The 19,152-nt window shown below is 36.6% G+C and overlaps 2 protein-coding genes across 2 annotated transcripts; one reads left to right on the top strand and one right to left on the bottom strand.

Annotated features, from left to right (window-relative positions):
- The first annotated feature begins 1,804 nt into the window (after positions 1-1,804).
- Positions 1,805-4,439, top strand: LOC134617432 (uncharacterized). The gene is made up of 4 exons (XM_063462675.1): positions 1,805-1,987; positions 2,808-3,002; positions 3,091-3,167; positions 3,423-4,439. The coding sequence occupies exons 1-4, from the start codon at positions 1,958-1,960 to the stop codon at positions 4,270-4,272; spliced, it is 1,152 nt and encodes a 383-aa protein (XP_063318745.1). The 5' UTR covers positions 1,805-1,957; the 3' UTR covers positions 4,273-4,439.
- Positions 4,440-9,646: 5,207 nt separating this feature from the next.
- LOC134617472 (uncharacterized) lies at positions 9,647-18,215 on the bottom strand. Its single transcript, XM_063462722.1, has 6 exons — positions 18,007-18,215; positions 13,948-14,247; positions 13,585-13,866; positions 12,430-12,516; positions 10,218-10,261; positions 9,647-9,936 (listed from the first exon to the last, which is right to left on the bottom strand). The coding sequence occupies exons 1-6, from the start codon at positions 18,059-18,061 to the stop codon at positions 9,703-9,705; spliced, it is 1,002 nt and encodes a 333-aa protein (XP_063318792.1). The 5' UTR covers positions 18,062-18,215; the 3' UTR covers positions 9,647-9,702.
- Between the last annotated feature and the right edge of the window lie 937 nt (positions 18,216-19,152).

Genomic DNA, 19,152 nt, shown 5'->3' with positions numbered 1-19,152 from the left:
CAACTACCCAAACAGCAATTTAGTGAAGAATTAATAAATTAACAAGCTAGAAGCAGAGCAAATCGGGATGGTTTCAGCTATCCTCTCCAGTGTGAGAATTCCTCTTTGCAATTTCACAATGCAAGAAATGAAGGCCACCACCTCCCCGAGCAAAGACCAAAACATTAACATATTACCAGCTGACGAGGGGACACTGTTGTATTCAACTCAGCTGATTATCTTCCCACGTTTACTACACTCCTCAGTGACAACGATACCTATGAGACCCAACAAGCATTAACTTGCATAGGATAAAGCCATTGACTGCTCTAACTATAACCATCTGTACCCAGGGGATGCTATAGCTTGTGTATATGGACTTATAAAGATCCACAAAAAGGAGTTCCACTCAGACTCATCATTAGCAGTATAAACTCATCCACCTACAACATTTCCTAGCACCGCGCCACCATCAGAGCTAGGATGTTTTCCCTCCAATCAGATTTGCTTGTAGAACTCTGCCTTAACACCACATATTTTAAATACAACAAGGGTTTTTACTGACAAAAGTGTCATTGTATGTAGCCTTGACACGGAGGAAGTGAAAGTAAATCTCTTGGCTCTTTCACAGTGACAGCACCTAGCCACCTGTACAGATGTGGAGCAAACCTGGGTTAAAACCAAAACCCAAGAGGTAGAAGCCTTCGCTGTTCACATCAACTCAGTGGATAGAAACATGATGTTCACCAGGGAAAATAGAAAGGACAGCAGTTGCCTTTTGATCAGTATGTTAAATGAGTAGTCAAAGAGACTGTTCTAATGTCTGAACTTTGTGTGTCTGTGTGTACATGATCAGGGAAAGGACTGAGGCAGCGAACTCTGAACCACAACTTCATTGGGGTGTACTGTAGTTCTTAACACCCACAAACTAAACTATGTGTGAAATGTGATATATGCATTTAATATCATTTACTATTTATAACTTCACATTTACTTTCTGAACTATAGTAATAATCTTTTGTTCATCTCCTTCAGCTGTAAGGAGTTAGCATACAGATGTAACAACCCGTGTTATGATATACTGCATATACTGTTTCATACAGCATGCAGGCTGTGTTGCATTTACGTTTTACAATCTGTCTTTAAAGGAAGTTCAGTCAAGCAGAGACTTCCTGTCAGCATAAAGTTGGGTTTAAATACACCTACACATCTCTCTGTCTGATGTTTCACTTTGTGCTTGCTGTTGTGCCTGTGTGTAGAGTGCAGTACAAATACTTGTCACTCACCTAACAGTCATTACTGCACATGATTCTGCTTGACGCTATTACTATGATTTTACAACAATATATCTGTGATAATTTATTGGGTCAAGGTTGCCCTCTCTCATAAGGAGTCAATAAATAGCACTGGCAGTTCTAACTTTGTCAATTAATCAGAGCATGTCAGAGGAGGGTTGCTGAGTACAGTGCTTTTTGTTCTTGAGGAGGCGGAGGAAACAGACATAAAGAGAGTGAAACTTAGAGGAAGGGATCAGCAACAGACTTTTGCAGAAAAGGACGGTTCCATTTTTAGTTCTGATTCTTTAAAAATATCAAAAAGCCCATCAGGAAAAAGACTTGAAATGTTTATGAAAATATGAAGTTCTAACTTCACAGCAGACAATGACAGAAATACTAAGATGTCTTTTAAATAAGCTGAGTTTTTCTTGTCTTTTTTTTGGTACAAGTATATTCTTAGACAAGACAAATAAACAGAAACTCACACTTCATGAAACAACTTAGACCAGTATGGACTACTTGCACAATCACTTCCGCGTTCTATGTAGTCCTGCCCCAGTGCTTCCGGTATGGTTAAACCATGGCGACGTTCTACACTCGCTGCCTACAAGAGCTCCCAAAATTGAACATCACTGATGTTCATCGGATTTGCAGAGTGACGACTATCCCAGCCATCAAATTAGATAAAGGATTTAAGTTATATGCTGCATCATATATACACAACTACGAAGGTAAGAAAACGTAAATTAAGCGACAAAGAAACGTTAGCTAACGTCAAATGCAAACACTACGTACTCCGCTATGTCCTTCATTTGATGTCAATTCTCTACATTACATGTTTTCTTAAACGGTGTTTTATGTCGTCCGAAACTATAGTTGAGGTTTTCTTAACTAATGTCACTTTTGTTGTTAGACACTGTTATAATAGCGTTAGGTAGTTGGCTAACTAAGGAGGTAGTTAACTACGTAATGCTACTCTTGCTAAGTGTAAAGTATATATGTTTAAGACGTGCTGACATGAATAATACAGAAATAATGCTAATGGTACTTGTATCTTTATTCAGTGTCCAATAAAGACAGGTTGTCAGGGGAGGTCGGTGTGAGAGCCCTGTGCTACAGGTCAATGAGGAAGAGTGAGGCACCACACAGACTAAGTGTAGGCAGGAAGCTGTGTAAAGTTGTTAATCCCCGTTCAGCGGGGTTCAGTTCATTTAAGCATTAGTTAAGTTCATTCCTAAAGGCCCATCAACTTGAATGTTTTTCTTGTCTCCCTGCTTTATCACTCCTAATTTGACTAGTCAGATAGTTTAATCAACGTGTGTTTGGGTGATCAGAAACATTTTACACCAAGTTAATACTGCAAATATACACAATCTAAGTTATTACAGTTATCAAGGATAGTTAAGTTGTTTTAATAGGGAGAGAAGGAAACACTAAGCATTCAGGAGGGTAAGCCTGTAGGGGTCAATAACCATAACACTGAACTATGTTCCTGTTCGGCTCTTCCATGAAGATGATGTTACATTTTTAATTTTCGTTCTTTCTTCTTAGATTAAGCTTCTGGATTCATCGCCAGTGGTACTGACACATAGCCAGTGCTCCTGTGTGGCAGGCGCTGTTATGTGCAATCACACAGTGGCACTGCTCTTCCAAACAGCACACTACTCACAGCTCAGAGTGCCGGTTGTCCCCCCTCTGCATAGCTGCACGGAATCTGAACAGCAATGGCACAAGCCACGGACAGTGGTAATTTAAATGAGGTTAAAGTTTTTGAATTAGTCCATGTTTACACATGAACAGCTACACCATCCATAGTAAATGTGTCTTCTGTTAGGGTGTGAAGCCAGGACCCATCAACTCCATGATCTTCACTAAGCCGGTACCAAATAGGATGGCCCAGACTGGAGTACGGTAATTAGATTTGTAAAATTTGGTTTCCTGTGTTACAAATGCATGTTGCTATTTGTTCATACATACATGTGTCAGAATAGGTATTAATTTACATACAACATTACACTTTCTGAAGACGGCTAACTCAGTCATGTACATATACATCCCAGTCTCTAACTTATGCACCACTGTTTTACACCTTTTAGTTTTTAGTTTAGTTGTTGTTCAGTATAATAACCTTCTTCCTTACATTATTGTCATTGATGTTTTCTTTAGGAGTGGTTTCTACAGAGGCATGGTGGGTCCGTTACCAGATCCCTGCTTGTTCAGAATAACGGAGGCATATGCAAAATTTAATATTGAGGACAGGCCACTTGTGACCACAATGAACATGAGACCTGACAAGCCCCTTGTGGAAAGTGCTTTTGGGCTGGTGCAGGAGGGCAGTGTTCTGTCATATCAGCAGCCGGTTTTGACAACCCGGTACATCACACTACACCGTGATGCACCACCAACACCGCACTTGCCTCTGGAGGGGTATGAGATCTTGCCATCAGATTGTGTGTTTGTGTGCTCAGAAGAAGAGCTTCTGCATCTGAAAAGCTTGTCTGTAACTCTGGAAATGGCTCACAAAATAGAGGAAGCTACACGTGAGCAAAGCTCTTCACCTGAGTGGCATCAGCTCCGCAGGCCCAGAGTGACTGCCTCTAGGTTTCGGGAGGTGTGTCACGTCAGAGGCCAGAGCTCGGCAGAGTCACTTGCAGAGCGTATATTGAAGGGAACAAGGCAGACAGCAGACATGAGGAGAGGAACTGAGATGGAGCCTGCAATAGCAGCAGAGTATAGTAGGCTAATGAATGTTAACTACTCACCCTGTGGTCTGGTCATTCACCCCATTGCCCCCTGGCTTGCTGCATCTCCTGATGGTGTTGTTTTTGACCCCAATGAATACCCCCAGTTTGGCCTCGTCAAATTCAAATGTCCCAGTGTACAAAACTTTATTGACTCCAAATATGTGCAAATGGAATGTGGTACCCCTAAACTAAAAAAGAGCCACGCATATTACTGGCAAGTGCAAGGACAACTGCTCATCAGTGGGATGCAGTGGTGTGACTTTGTTGTGTAGGCACAAGAGGACTACCTAGTGCAAAGAATATACATGGATACAGATGTGCACAATGCAATCAGAGAAAAGGCTGACTACTTCTTTTTTTTTACATATATATGCCAAAATACCTGTGTTTGGAAAAATGAACAGTGAAAACATAGCAAAAAGGAAAACAGATCCTTCAGGCTGGCTGGAACAAAATAACTGATGTTTTATTTGCAATGTATTTCATGAATTATTTTGTTGTTACATGTTACTTTTATGTGAAATCAATAAATTGTTATTTAAGCAATGGCATCAATTTCATTTTTTAAAAACACACATTAAAACACTGAATTTGTGCAGAACTTATTTACATGGTAAGTATTTAAAAATCCATGCCTAGCATACTGACATACATTTAGACAATAACACAACTGAATGAAGAAAATGACAAATGGTATTTTGGATGTTACAAAAGCACAATGTCACTTATGATTTTAAAACGATTTAGTGATTTACTTTATAATTTTGATGAACAATTTTGTTGAATATGAATAGTAATATAGTAGTATAATTAAACAGTATTATTAACATTCAACATTTACAATCAATTAGAATTATCAATAACTGGAACTCAACTATCAGCACTCAAGTACCAGTTCTGTAATCAAGTTTTGTCAAGGAAGAAATGCAACTGTAGTGGCCTCAGCTGCAGGTCATTTTCCATAAGTTACTTGTACTGGCACTGGTGTCTTGGGAAAAGTCCATCTTGTCTCACTTAACCCATTTTTTAACTAATGCTGTGTTCTGGTAATTTGACAGCATACATGCTACTGCAAACAGTTGGTTGATATTGTAAACATGTGACATGGTAATGATGCTATCAAAAAGTTTGTTCTGTTTTATCCTCCTAATGACTCGCTCCACATGTACCCTGAGTCTGGCTATGGCCTGCGTCTCCTTAACCTGGTATGCTGGCATCTGCTTCTGCTTAGATAGGAAAGGTGGGCAGTACACTTTGCATTTACAACAATCGGTGATTAGGAAGCCCTTATCTACCATCACTGCCATGTCTTCAGTCAACTTCTCAGCAATGCCTGATTGTTTGAATAGTTCCTTATCACTAACCGAACCAGCATACAGATTAGAGATGAATGTCACTGGACCATGTGGAGCTATGCCAACCAGGGCTTTCATCGTACAGTGGGATTTGTACGAAGAGTACATTTCACTTTGGAGAAGTGGTGAGGATGGTGTCTGACACCTCAGCTCTGTACAGTCAAGGATCATCTGGGTGTCTGAGAAATCTTTGAATTCCTCAGGGAGGTAAGCTTGCACTTCTTCACGTGTAAGCCAGATGCATTGAGACCCCAGTGCAGTGGCAAGAAAATTTGTCCATGTTGCAATAATGCGGCTCACTGTGGACTGGTGTATGTTAAATCGGTGTGCCAGGTCCCTCTCCTTCAAACCAACTGACAGGAAAACCAGGAAAAGAAAGAACTCATCAATTGGCTGTAGCAGCTGCCTCTGGAAGGTGAAAACAAAAGGGAAAATGTTACTCCTTAAGCTATGAAATAGTAAAATTATGCTTTTCTTGGCTAAATGTTTTGTAATGGTTATGCATACCATACTGTACCATGGGGTAAACAATGAGGTGCTGTAGTACACAGGTGTATGTATGTAAAGGATGCTGAGTCATTTAGCATATATACACCTGTGTATGTATGTTATTGTACATAATTTAATGTTATTGTACATAAATACATTAATATTACACCTCTAGTTCTAACTACCAACAAACCCCTAACCTACCGTTGATGTGCGTGCAGGTGTCAACACTTCTTCGTTCCTATTGGCAGCTGACTTGGCTCTTGAAACCCGGATCATTTTATAGATGCAAGGCTCAATCAAAAACCAAAATGTCATCAAATGATCATGGCTTGGAAATCTATTCACGAGAGAGACAAACATTGTGTCAATCATTAATTAACATTACACACTGACATAAAAATAATGTAAACTGTGACAAATATGCTAATGGTATGCTGTATAACATAGTCTGATTAAGAGTCTATTTGGTGTTGTATTTTACCTGTAGCATATCGTTTAAATACTAAAGCATCTACATGAAACATACAATCAGCAGAGAAAAAGTAAATATCTATTTAGTTTTCATTAAGACTGGAAACACTTTCGAAATTTAACTGATGGTGACCTTGGTATATTTTAAACAGTTAGCTTGAATAGAGCTTAGGTGTACCTGGTGTAGAATCGGATGTCAGTGTCGGAGCCAGCAAAACGCTGTAACCCAAATTCTCGCTGGACACGTAACTCCTGTATTTCCTTCCTCAGAGTCTCCACGTCTTTGGACAGGTCTTCTGCAGCTGATGCAGATATGTCCAATGCAGACGGCTCAGGGACTGAGTAGTAGTCATGATCTCTTGTAAGACTGTGCTCTTCTTGATCGTCAGCAGGAACTAGTTCAGGGCGTCGCTCCGTTCTCTCCCAAACACTACGCCGCGGTGGTTCAACTTTATAGCCATTCCACTCAAAAAGTGTTGGTACAGCCCCTTTAATAAGCTGCCTTCGACCATCAAGGGTTGTTGGCTCTATGAGTTGATCACTGGCAAAGTGTCTGCTGCAGACCCTGGTGTGAGAGGTAATCGTGAAATGATCCCGGCGTATGTTTACCAGCCATTGTCTTCTCAAGTCGGAATGGGTCAGAAAGCCATGAAAACTTAGTATGCCGTTAAATTTGGCTGAAGCCGAACAAAGTGGGACACAGCAATGCTCGGAGTATTTCTTCTCCTGTTTTTGAAAATGTTCTGTTTTAAATACTTTCCTTTTTATACTCATTCTGAAGTGACATTAGCATAGCTACCGATAGATAAACAAACATACCGGAAACGTCCAAGCGGTAGTATTTGGAAACGGAAATACGTCACATGCCCTAGTGCAAGTAGAAAGGCCAAACATGTAATTCCAATATATTTGACATTAAAACCATTATCTTGAAATGATGAACACAGCATTTTTCACCACTAATCAGTTCCAAAATGTTTGGCTTCAAAATAATCTTCCCAATAAATTAATTGAAACATTTCTCACAACTTTTTCTTGTTGAACCTCCTCAAAAGCAAAACATGTTTTTTGTTAACCCTTTAAAGCCGGTCGGAGCGGCATGCTCTGTTTTGCGTAACTATTTTTAAATCCCGGTAGAACTGCAACCACATAAGCTAGCGCAATATTTTTTTTGCATATGAAACCGGAGGAGTTGTACTTACATCTTATGCCATCAGCTTGCCCTAGGTCACGGTTTCCTTCCACATATAGCTTTGCAAAAATTGCATACAAAGCGCCTGCAGCAACAAAAACATAATATCCCAGAAACAGGCTTTGCCGATCCGATCAGCTGTTTGTAACACTTCCTACACTGGAATAGAGGTCAAGGCAAACTATCGCATGTCCGCCATTACCTGCCCGAAACCGGAAGTGACGTCATAATAGCGGAAATGTAGTTTTTTTACCATCAGGGCCTTGTAAGCCTATACTGGTGTTTTTAAAAGTTATGTTTGACTTTATGGCTTTCTGTGTCGTTTCTGGGATGCTTAGAAGTCAAATTGCACTGCTGGAAATAGTTTATTTTGATGCATATGCTGTTTTTTTTTCCTGCAGTATATAAAAATTGGTGTATTTCAAAAATAAAACTATGAAGACACTCAAAATAAATTTCCTGTGGTGGGAAACTATTTTGTGCAACTTTTTTGTATTTACAGTTTTGAGGGATAAGCCTCTTAAATTTCTCTAACTAGAAATATATGTTAAAAAAACAAAAACCATTTTCATTTTTTTGTGGTTTATTGCACTTTTTTGCAATTTATGTAATTACTATGCACTTAATGCATACATATTATTAAAATTTGGGCTATAATGGTTGTATTGATGTATAGCAACTTGAAATGCTCCCAAAAATGGCACTACAGCATGTAAAAATATAATATAAGCTCTGGCGGACTTGGTTCTATGGTCTTTTACAAAAACACTTTAGTTTCCTGGTACAGAAGCTAAATTTAAAAAAAAAACAAAAAAAAAACATGAAGGCAATGAAAACCTTTTTTGTCTTATATACTTTTGTGTAGTTCACTATGACCTGTGAATACAAAGGCATTCAGTCTGAGTCGTAAAACAGGAAGAGATCTGATCTTTTGGACATGTCATCTTTATCAAGAAACCAAATGTACTGACTGGCAGTAACATGTACTCATGAGGGTAAATATGGGGAAACTCCATTAGACATGTCACATTTGGTCAAAACTTATTTAGAATTTAAATAATACAATTCCAGGAGTATAACTCCAGAAAGTTTTGTCTGTTGCAGCTCGCTTTCCACAACAAATTTAAGGTGGCTGTTAACTAACAAATTCTTCCTAATGACTGGATTTTGATTTAATACATTTCTCCAATAAAGTTTAGATCAGGGATTTTGAACACATCTTACAGTGCCACATACAGCCCACTTTGATAAGTGTGCCAGACCAGTTCATTTTAATTTATATAGCGCCAAAGCAAAACATCTGTCAAATCAAGGCATAACCAGTGACTCTCCTCTTTCTGTCAATGTAAAGAAGTTTAAAATCAGATATTTTAATACAAGAAAAATTTCAACTGTACGTCTTGGTTTTTATGTACGATAAGAAATTTTAAAAATGCAAAAAACCTGTCAGCACAACTCTTTGGGCTTAAATTGGAAGAACTAAATGTGTAAAATCACATAAAAGGTTCTGCTAGCTAAATTCCCAGACCGTTTTGTAATTATATAACAAAGTTTTAGTTAATTCACAATTTATTTTTTACTGAACCACAGGAATTTCCATGGTAGATATTGAAAAAAACAGGAACTTTTGTCATTCAATTGTATAACTATTATAGAATTTATATTATATGATTTATATTAATGTAGTACAAATGTAACAAAAGCTGTAATACTTAAGAACATACATTTAAGAGAGAAATACATTTAAAATTGATGCCCTCCTTCACATTTTTAAAAGCCCGCAGTGGGCTGGATTGGAGTCTGATATTTGTCACCTCTGGTTTAGATCTATAAAATAAAATAAAAAACCTTGAATAGTATTAACTTTTAGTTTTCTTTATAGTCTGTAATACATAAATAGTAGCAATAATTACTGATAAAGATTAAATGCACTGCATTATTCAGGAAAACTGCAAAAAAAGAAAAATGGATTTAAGCATATAGCTCTATAAACAAAATAGTGAACTTCACAGTAAGCCATCACCATCTAAAACACAAAAATATTTCTACAGAAAAGGATAATGTTTGAAAACATTAAGAAAATATTCAGTTCATTTGTGTTTTAAACAGGTGATCAAGTTGATCCAACATGTCCTCTGTGCCAACATTTTAGAAAAAAAAGCAGAGTTCAAGTGTTCATAGTTCATATGTGTTTAGCCTTGTGAATTTATACTACTGATGTTCTCCAGCTCTGTTTGTTGGGCAGTGACTCTGGGTCTGGTAGCTCTGGTAACCTGAGCATACACCGTCTCTGGCTGTGGATTTTTTTTTGACTTTGTGGATTCTGTTTTAGGGTGAAACTCCACCAGGGCATAAGTAGATGTTGGAGAAAGACTCGAGGCATCTCCTGGCACATTCTCATTTCGAGTTTGGCCTGGAGGGTGCTCCTAGAAACAAATCAAAAGTGTTTTGTTAGAAAAACAAAACAAAAAATGTGTGGAGCAGTTAGTGTAGGAAGAAGATGGAGGTTGATTTTGGACAGACACATAACACTAGTTTGTTAGCTCTTATGTAGCTCTTATGTAGAAGACTCATGAAACCATTCTTAATTTGAAGGGAATTTAAAATAAAACTGATTTTGTTTAGAAGAATCAGTTCTCAGCTGTTTAATTGCTAGAATAACACATTTTGTTTCTTTTTTCTCTTAAGAAAAAAAGTGTTCACTTACTTGAGCAGCCTCATACAGTTTATTTTCCTGGCTTCTTCTTTTACCTGCAAGTCAGTCACAGAAAATACAGATTTACTTACTATGCATATTTTCCACGGGAACTTCTAAATTCCTCATTGGAAATAACAATGACTCCAGATCAGTTCATGTTAGCTACAGAGAACTAAAACATCACTGTCCCGTTATCATACAGTGAATTGATCAGTGTGTAAATTAAATAAATAAAATCATCAATCTTTATTGGTCAATAGGAATTTTCATTTTTTTTAAAATAACTTTCATCCTTAGAAAATATATTTACTATTAGTGTTTGGTGCTATTTTAGATGCAACAGTCTGTCATGTATCTCTTCTATACTGCTGGTGAAGAGATGAGGTTTAGAGGGTTTTCGCTATTATAATATTACTCGAAGCCATGAACAGCAAACTGGTTAAGGGCCTGTATTAACTGTGCAACCTTCCTTTTCACAGTTATGTCTCAAGTACGTTAATGGAAGGCAGCAAATAACAATCACCAATAAATTCTCTAGAAATATTTAAACTATTTAATGCTATTTAACCAGGTAGGATTAGCAGTATTTTTTTTTCTTGAGAGAACTGCAGATGCTGCATCGATAAACAAGACAGCTGTGTCTGCAGTTTTTTGTTTTGTTTTTTATGAGCAGTTTTAATTAATTACTGGTCAAAACTTGTTTCGTGCAGTACTTGTATCCAATTCAACTTTTACTGGAGCTCAGGCAGCTCCACAACACACAACAACTGGAAACCTGGTGAGATACAGATAATGTGATATTCAAAGCAAACACTGAACCTATCCCAGTTGTTATAAAGCAAAAGGTGCGGAATAATTTCAGGCACAAATTTGTGCAAAAACAGAGTTTGCTTCAAAGCTGCACTTCCCACAGTAATATGTGTATTAAAAATAGTAGCAACAAAAGTGGCAAAGTAGTTTTAAATCTAGGGTAAACACACAAAAAAAGCTTTTAACGGCTCATTCTTTAGCTGGTACCAAATATTTAGATAATATATCTTTTTAGTAGATTTCAGTTTTGTCTGTTTTTTTGTTGTTTTGTGTGTATGTGTGTGTTTTTGTGGTGGTGGCGAGGATGGAACCTGTGGTGGTGGTTAATAGAAACCATATATATATATATATATACCTTTCAGCCAAATTCAGATTTATTATCTGAAAGGGATTAAATTCGACCCTACATTTCAGTCCAATTACTTCTTAACCCTCCTGTGAATGTGTACTAATTATGTGTATTAATTAACTTATGGAACATTTTAAAGCAGTTGGGTATGTTTTAGTTCAAATGTAGCAGCATCTCAGTGCTTTATTTGTCATTTTTATCTCCTCCGTCCCATATTGTCTTACTGAGGGACACCTTTATTTTTTAGACCCATTTTTGCAGTCCGGTGAAGATCCATGAAGCTTTGAGGACAATTCATTTAATGAAAATAATCTAGACAGGACAAACTGGATCCATAGATTTTAAATGTTACAGCTTACTTCATTTCTAATATTTGCTCATTTGTTCATACCTGTGAAATTAGGGAAAATGTAAGAACCAATGTGTGACCTAATTGAACACTTTTTGAAGATGTGAGGCAAATTAAACCAGACATTATGAATGAAAATTACACTTTTAAAATGTCTTAGAAAGCAGATCCATACTGTTTGTCTTGATGCATGCTCAATCATCCTAGTAAGTAAATCCCAAAAGGTTGATTCTGTGTCAGTGTCCTGAAACTTTTCCATGTGTCCCTTCTGCAACACACCTGAATATAATTGGTAGGTTATTAGCAAGAGTATAGAACTTTACTGCATGCTGATGTGGCAACCTCTAACCCTACTCAAGTAAATTTAAGTGTTTGGAAAAATGTACTTCTAAAAGTACTTTTATTGCACCATGTTCATGAGCTGCTGTAACATGACTCAAATGGCTCAATTGCAACCTCAGCAGGCAGTCAAGTTCGATAGTCTTGCTAATGACCCACTAATTGAATTCAGGTGTGTTGCAACAGGGACACATAGAAAAGTTGCAGGACGCTGGCCCTCGAGGACTGGAGTCTGTGTAAACATTACACAGTCCCGATCAAAAGTTTAAGACCACTTGAAAAACTTTTAATGGGGACTGTATTAGATTTCAGTGTACTTAAGTAGCAACAATTCTTATTTTCTGTTTTTGCTGAAAAAATACACAGGGACTTACGTTTTGTGACAATGCAAATGATGACAATGATGACAATGAAAACACAGAAGCCACCAGAAGCTGCAATTATGGTGGGTACATTGGAAACTGTAAAGAAAACAAAATACTTAATCATAAACAATATGACCAGAAACTGTAATTTTAAATTTGCGGTTATTTTTGTAAGTCTTTCTGTTAAATCTCAAAAGGTTTGACTACCAATCAAAAATCAAAAAACACCAACCATACGTTATTAGATTTAGAACTTTTCATACACTTCTGTGACTGTTTATGGAAAGCCGCAAATCCTTTTTAGATCACTACCTTGGTTAATGGCATGTCTGTTGTGAGAATGACTGGACAGAAACCAGGAATTTATGAACTACAATGGAACACAGGACACACGGTGAGAGAGACTGAAACAAGGAACAGAGGGACGCTCAGCCGACACTAATCACAGACAAATGAGACAAGGGGAGCAAAACTGAACATGTTACACATGGGAAACGGGACACAGGATACCAAAATAAAACAGCAAATGAGCAACACTGAGACCTGGACCAAGATATACAATACAGAAAGGTAAACAAACACAGATTTGGCTGAACTAGACAGAAACACATGACAAGCAAGACAAATCAGAGATAAAGAAACCAGACTAAATGTTACTACGTAAACTTAAGAAACCAGAACACAAAAGAATCTATTGATAACCTTAGGTTAACTATTTAAACATGGAACTGAAACCAAAACAGAACAATGTAACAAAGATTATCAAAAATACAAAACTAAAGAAAACTTAAAAACCCTGGATCATTTCACAGACATTTGGACACACAACATGTTGTGCTTGTGCCTGCAAGGAAGTAGTGCCTGTATCATCAAAACAAGTTCTTTCAAAAGCAAACAGACATTTTCCTTTAGGGTAAAAAAGAAAATGGTTCTTATCAGAAAAAATGTATCCCAATTACACCATGGTAGTTTCCAGTTCTTTGAGATTTTAATACCTTCCGTTTCAACTGAAATACATGAAGAGATCCATATAAAGAGAGGAAGTCTTTAAAGATTAAAAATTAGTTTTAGTTTATAGTTTTAGTTTTTTGTTCTGCTGCATAAAATCTTTAAATGGTTATGATTTAAATCAGTCATTCATGTATTTATGGATTTTAACCTTACCTGTCTTTATCTGACAGTAGGGTTTATTCTTCTTGCTCTGTTCCACGCTCACTTTGTTGCTGTGATTACAGATGATGAAGTCTCCATGCAGGTAGACAATTAAAGATGAATAATCATTTGTCTTCTTCAAACTATTTTCATCCACCTGAAAGCAGTTCTGGGCATCACATCTAAAAGTCTTGCTAATTTGAGAATCCACTGTGCTGCAGGTCACAGTGAGGTTACAGGAGTCTGAGTTGGTGGACACAGAGTCCACTGACAGGTTAACTGGAGTCACTGGATCTAAAGAGTAACAGGCACGAAGAGTTTTAAAACAGGTCTATGCCTTACCAAGATTTCAAAAAGATTAAAAAAGAAACCTACCTTGAACTATGACCTTGTATTCAGCTACATTTTGGTCTTTATTGCTAACCATGAATGCAGCATAATCTCCACTGTCATTGTGTTGCACATTCTTTAACAGCAACCCGTAATTTTGTCCAAAGAGCTCAGCCCTTCCTTCATATTTGTCAAACACTACTGGATCATTATTAAAAGCACATTTAGCTATATTGTTAGTTATATTAACTTTCCAGAACAAATCTGTCTTTGTGTTTAGTACAACAGATTTCTTTATATCCAGGTGTAAGTCCTTTCCACGGAGGAGAAACACATGTTGGATCCCTGGAAGAAAAATAACAAACTTGATGTGAGAATCATCTTATTAACATGCTACTGAAAATCTCTCAAATTAAGTACAATAGGTATTTTGTCAGTATTGTTTTCTTGACTACTTTATTATTTATTTATTTATTATTGTTTAGTCAAAATTGTTACATCATCTATTTATATGTTTATAATTACACATATTTATTAGTGTAAATATGTTTAATTGCTATTCAGCTGGAATAAAACACCCTTACACCAATCAGATCTCTAAAATTAATATAGATTTGTGTGTAACTGCCCAAATGTTTGATTGTGGTTTTCCCCACTCCCTTCCCCAATCTGACTCGCAATCACATGTAGCACATTCCACATCATCCTTCAGTCACTGGTTGTCTAGGTGATTTCCAACAATATCCTATTAGGATATGACTTCCACCCAGCTTTGAATGGTGCGCCTCTAATATCTGGATTTGTCCAAATTTATGAAACTAACCAAACTAACCAGATCCTTTTTCGTCTTAGGAAGCATCTCTGCTTCCCTCCATGAGAGGAAATGAAAACTGTTGAAATCCTTACTCTTAGCCTTTCAGACCATAACTGTCTGCTTGAACATCAAACAGTATTTCTTGAAAACACTCTTATATCTTATCTTTTTTTATTATTATTATTTGTCATTTGCATTTACAATAATGAACTAACGAGCACTGGGGAAATTTTTTGATTAAACTGGAAGTTTATCTGACAGTGCTGTGACTAAATTTAAAGAAGTGATTCAACTGTTATTTCCTTCAATAGACAAAAGCCCCACAGCTACTGAGCTGCTGGTTTTCTTACATTTATTATTTGCTTGTTTTTGTCTCAGCACTTGCTGACATCCACACGTTTGTGCATTTTGTTTTCTTTAATAGGATACAAAAATTACCCATAATAAATTAAATGAAGATTAATGAAAATAAAATATCAGTAGAATTGCAAAATCTATCGATCAGGTTTCTTAAGAAAAACAGAAACGTCTGTGTTCATTCAGTTCACTCTTCTTTCACACTTCTGATTCCAAACTTGGATCCTTCTGCTTTCTCTCCACATGTCAAAGTAACATTGGCCAGGAACATAAAATTGTTCTCACTTTTTTTGTCATTTTGTCAACATATGTGCTCAAACTGATCTAACTGAATAACAGATAATAATAGCTAAACTAGTGATGACAACAGATTTGAAATAGAAACTGCTATCAAACTTAAAACTGTTTTTGTAGGTATTCATCATTCTATATAACTACAGTTTTATATTGTATTACTGTAATATTGTTCACATTTTCTCATTTAGGATCTAAAATTGCAGACCATCCACTGCTTGCATATGTCTGCAGTGAATGGACACTTATATAGTGTCCATCAATTGTTTGTGTGTTCTTCTAACTCTGCTTTTTTAAGTTGAATGTTCATCTAAAACATACGTCACTCTCAAAGCGTAAATGTGTGTACTCAGAAAGAGGTAATAAAAATATTTTTCTCAGTAGAATAATTTTAGCATCCATTTAGTTCGTGACTGCTGACAGAATTAAATTAGAAAGTGAAGACACTGGTGTTTATTTTTAGTTAGAGCTGAAGACATTGGAGTTTATCTCACAGCTATCAGAGTCTCATATGTGCTTCTTCATCTACTTGCAGTCTCACAGCTGTGACCACACACTTAACCACCTCTCAATTATAATATCAGCATTATATATTATTATGCACCATTTCACATTTAACTTTGATTAGTAATCACGCTGTTTCTGTTGATTTCACTTTGTTGTAAGGAGTCATTCAGTATATGTGATCACCCATTTTATGACATACTGCTATATACTGTTGCTTCATACAGCAATAGTATTTGTCTGTTAGTTTTTGTTACAGTAAAACTAACTATAAGAGGAAGTTCAGTCAAGCAGAGACTTCCAGCTTGTACAGAGGAGACCAAAGACAAACCCACAGTCTGTCTGTCTGCCTGATCTTTGCATTTGTGCTTGTAGCAGTTTGTAAAACGTTGTTGCAGGAGTGCAGTACAAAAACGTGGTACTCATGTAGCCGAGTTAATATTGTAGATGATTCTACTTGCCATGATTACCATAATTTCACAGCAATGAAGCTGCAGAAATGCATTGGGCTAATGTTTCCTTTTTTTCAGAGGTAGTAAATAAATACAACTATCAATGTGAAGTTAAGTTCATCAGAGAATATCTGAGAATACATGACCACTGGAAATTATAGAAACATTAAAGAGAAGACTTGCAAATGGTTTTAAAGCTCCGGGCCACCCCTGCTCCTGTGCTGCCTTTCTCCCATGACTGCTCTTCCTGGGTCCCCTCTGCTATCAGTTCTCACAGGTCTGGTGCTCCAGTTTCCTGCTAACTGTCCTCTTTTTGGCTTGCAGTTGAAAAAAGAAAAAGCTTTGTGCCATGATGCCAGATTGTGGTAATCATGACACAGAATTGTATTGTCTTTTAACTTGTGGCTTTGAAATATATATTAAATATATATATGTTTAATAAAATGTATAATTTGAATCATTTAAAAATATATACATTTGGTAGATTACAACACAGCAGTCTCTACACTGGCCCCTTTCTCCCTGCTCTCAAGGCTAGTAAATTCTTCTGAGCTCAGCTGGGTACAGAGACTACAGTAGTTCCAAAGAAGTGGAACAAGCAGGCATTAGCCAGTTATAAGGGGGAAGTATAAACAGAAAAGAGTGACGTGACCCTGACCTGGCACTCTTATGGAAATTTCCCTCTTACAGTCTTTTGTTCACCAAAATCGTAATGAAAACATTGCATTTAAAAATAAACTTGTTGAACAGGGGTTCCGCCAAATGGTGTCCAAATTATTCTAAAAATATTATATAATAAGTGGCTTATTCTAGTTCTAGCTCACAATTGCATATGCATAACACAAAGTTGTGGGTGGAAACACAGACAGAGGGAGAGAAGTGATACTGACAAGAGGAAAGAGGAGGAAACCAACTTAAATAGATAGATGTCAGCAACTGACATCTGTGTGTGTGTGTGTGTTTGTGTGTATGCCTATGTGACAGAGAGACACATATTATCTTTTTAAAAAATGTGAACATGGCTGCTTCAGTTTTCAATTTAATATCAGACACTTTAAAACTTTTAGCGAATTTGTGTTTTACTGGTTTTGAGTTTGGTACAGTACTTCAGTGCTTATCAAAAAAATTTAAGGGAATTCTGTTTATTCGCACTACATGGTTTGTTGAGTTACTGAAGAAGAAGTGGACTGATCACTACCAAGACTAGCCTGGGCCATGGAACGTCACCTCTCTGGTGAAGAAGGAGCCAGATAAAACTACATCAAATTGATTTGGGAAAAGAATTTAAAAATGACACAAAGAAATCAAGAAGATAGTCAGCACTTACCAGCCCCATGTTACCATTATTCATAGTTCAGAAACATTGATATTGAAATTCATTCTGATTTTTCATTTGTTAATATGTCAAAAGCATACTTATTGCAATGTAATTATTGTAATCTCAATACCAATAATTTTTTTTGCCAGTTATTCATTTTTCACTGTATTTATTTGACTTTCTTCCTCCCTGACAATTATTTATTATACGTCATTTGCTGTATGTCTTTTACAAACAATTTAGTGCTATAGTACAATAACCAAATTCCAACAAACAAAGGAGACAAATCACTTTGACATATTAGTGTACAAAATAATACTAATAAAAAATATAATACTAATTAGAGTGTAAAAATAAGTGTTTACCTTGTATTTCAAATGAAAGCAGCAAAAGAACTCCCCAAAATAAAATGCGTGCCATCTTGACACCTGCTTTGAAAATCAGGAAGTGCAAGCTTCCTCATTCAAGATTTTCAGCAGTGATGCACACAGCCTGTGTGGGTTGTCCCAAGACTAAAACCTCTATGTAACAACAGTGACATAAATACAAAGAATGACTCTCCTCTCTTTTGAGCGTTCTCTTTCATTTTTTCTTTTTTGTTTTTCACAATGTATTCCTACTGTATAATTGTTTTAAAGTAAAAGCCTCTTAATAAATGAAATGTTTCTATCTACCAAAATGTTAAACCTGATATTGGAAATGTTGAGTTTAATTCGGATCAACAGTAGTCTGCTTCACTTACACAGTTTCATATTTGTTAATTAAGATATAGACTAAGCTGTAATTTGCTCCAAAAAGACTCAATCCCATAGGCATGATAAAAGATTTTAAAAGTATTCGGATCACTTAAAGCAAAAACTCAAAATTGTGTGGATTATGAAAAAAAAGGTACATTTACAAGACAAAAATGTCAGAAAAAATACTTTATACTTGTTCAGCTTAAGAAGATTATCTAATGAGGTGATTATAGGAGAGCAACTCAATACATTCAGGCATGTAGACAGTGTCATGGCAACCTTGTGAAGTTCAAACTGTAAACCAGAAAGGGAAAGAAAGTTGTTATAAGTGACACTGAGCATGGCATGGTTATTGGTGCCAGACAGGCTTTTCTGAGCACTTTATAAACTGATGATCTACTAAGATTTCTACATAACTTTGAACAGTTTGACCAGACTAGTAAGTGAAATAACCATCCTTTATGACCAAGATGTGCAAAAGAGCATGTCTGAACACACAACACATCAAAACTTGGCTTACAGCTGCAGACTACACTGTATGCCCTTCCTGTCAGCTAAGAACAGGAAACAGAGGCTACAATTTGCATGTGCTCACCAAAAAGATTAAAAACCATTCCCTGGTTTGATGATTCTAAGAACTGAGACAAAAGGGGTCCAACACAGAAGTGTCCAAGGTGTATTTAATAAATTGTGTGGTAAACGTGTGGTGACAGGATAATTTCTTTAGTTTAAGGATGCCCTTTCTCACTGTCCCTCTTCCCTTCTGTTTTTCTT

This window comes from Pelmatolapia mariae, linkage group LG18 (assembly GCF_036321145.2).
Source record: "Pelmatolapia mariae isolate MD_Pm_ZW linkage group LG18, Pm_UMD_F_2, whole genome shotgun sequence".
Lineage (NCBI taxonomy): Eukaryota > Metazoa > Chordata > Actinopteri > Cichliformes > Cichlidae > Pelmatolapia > Pelmatolapia mariae.
This window is presented reverse-complemented; position numbering and strand designations above follow the sequence as displayed.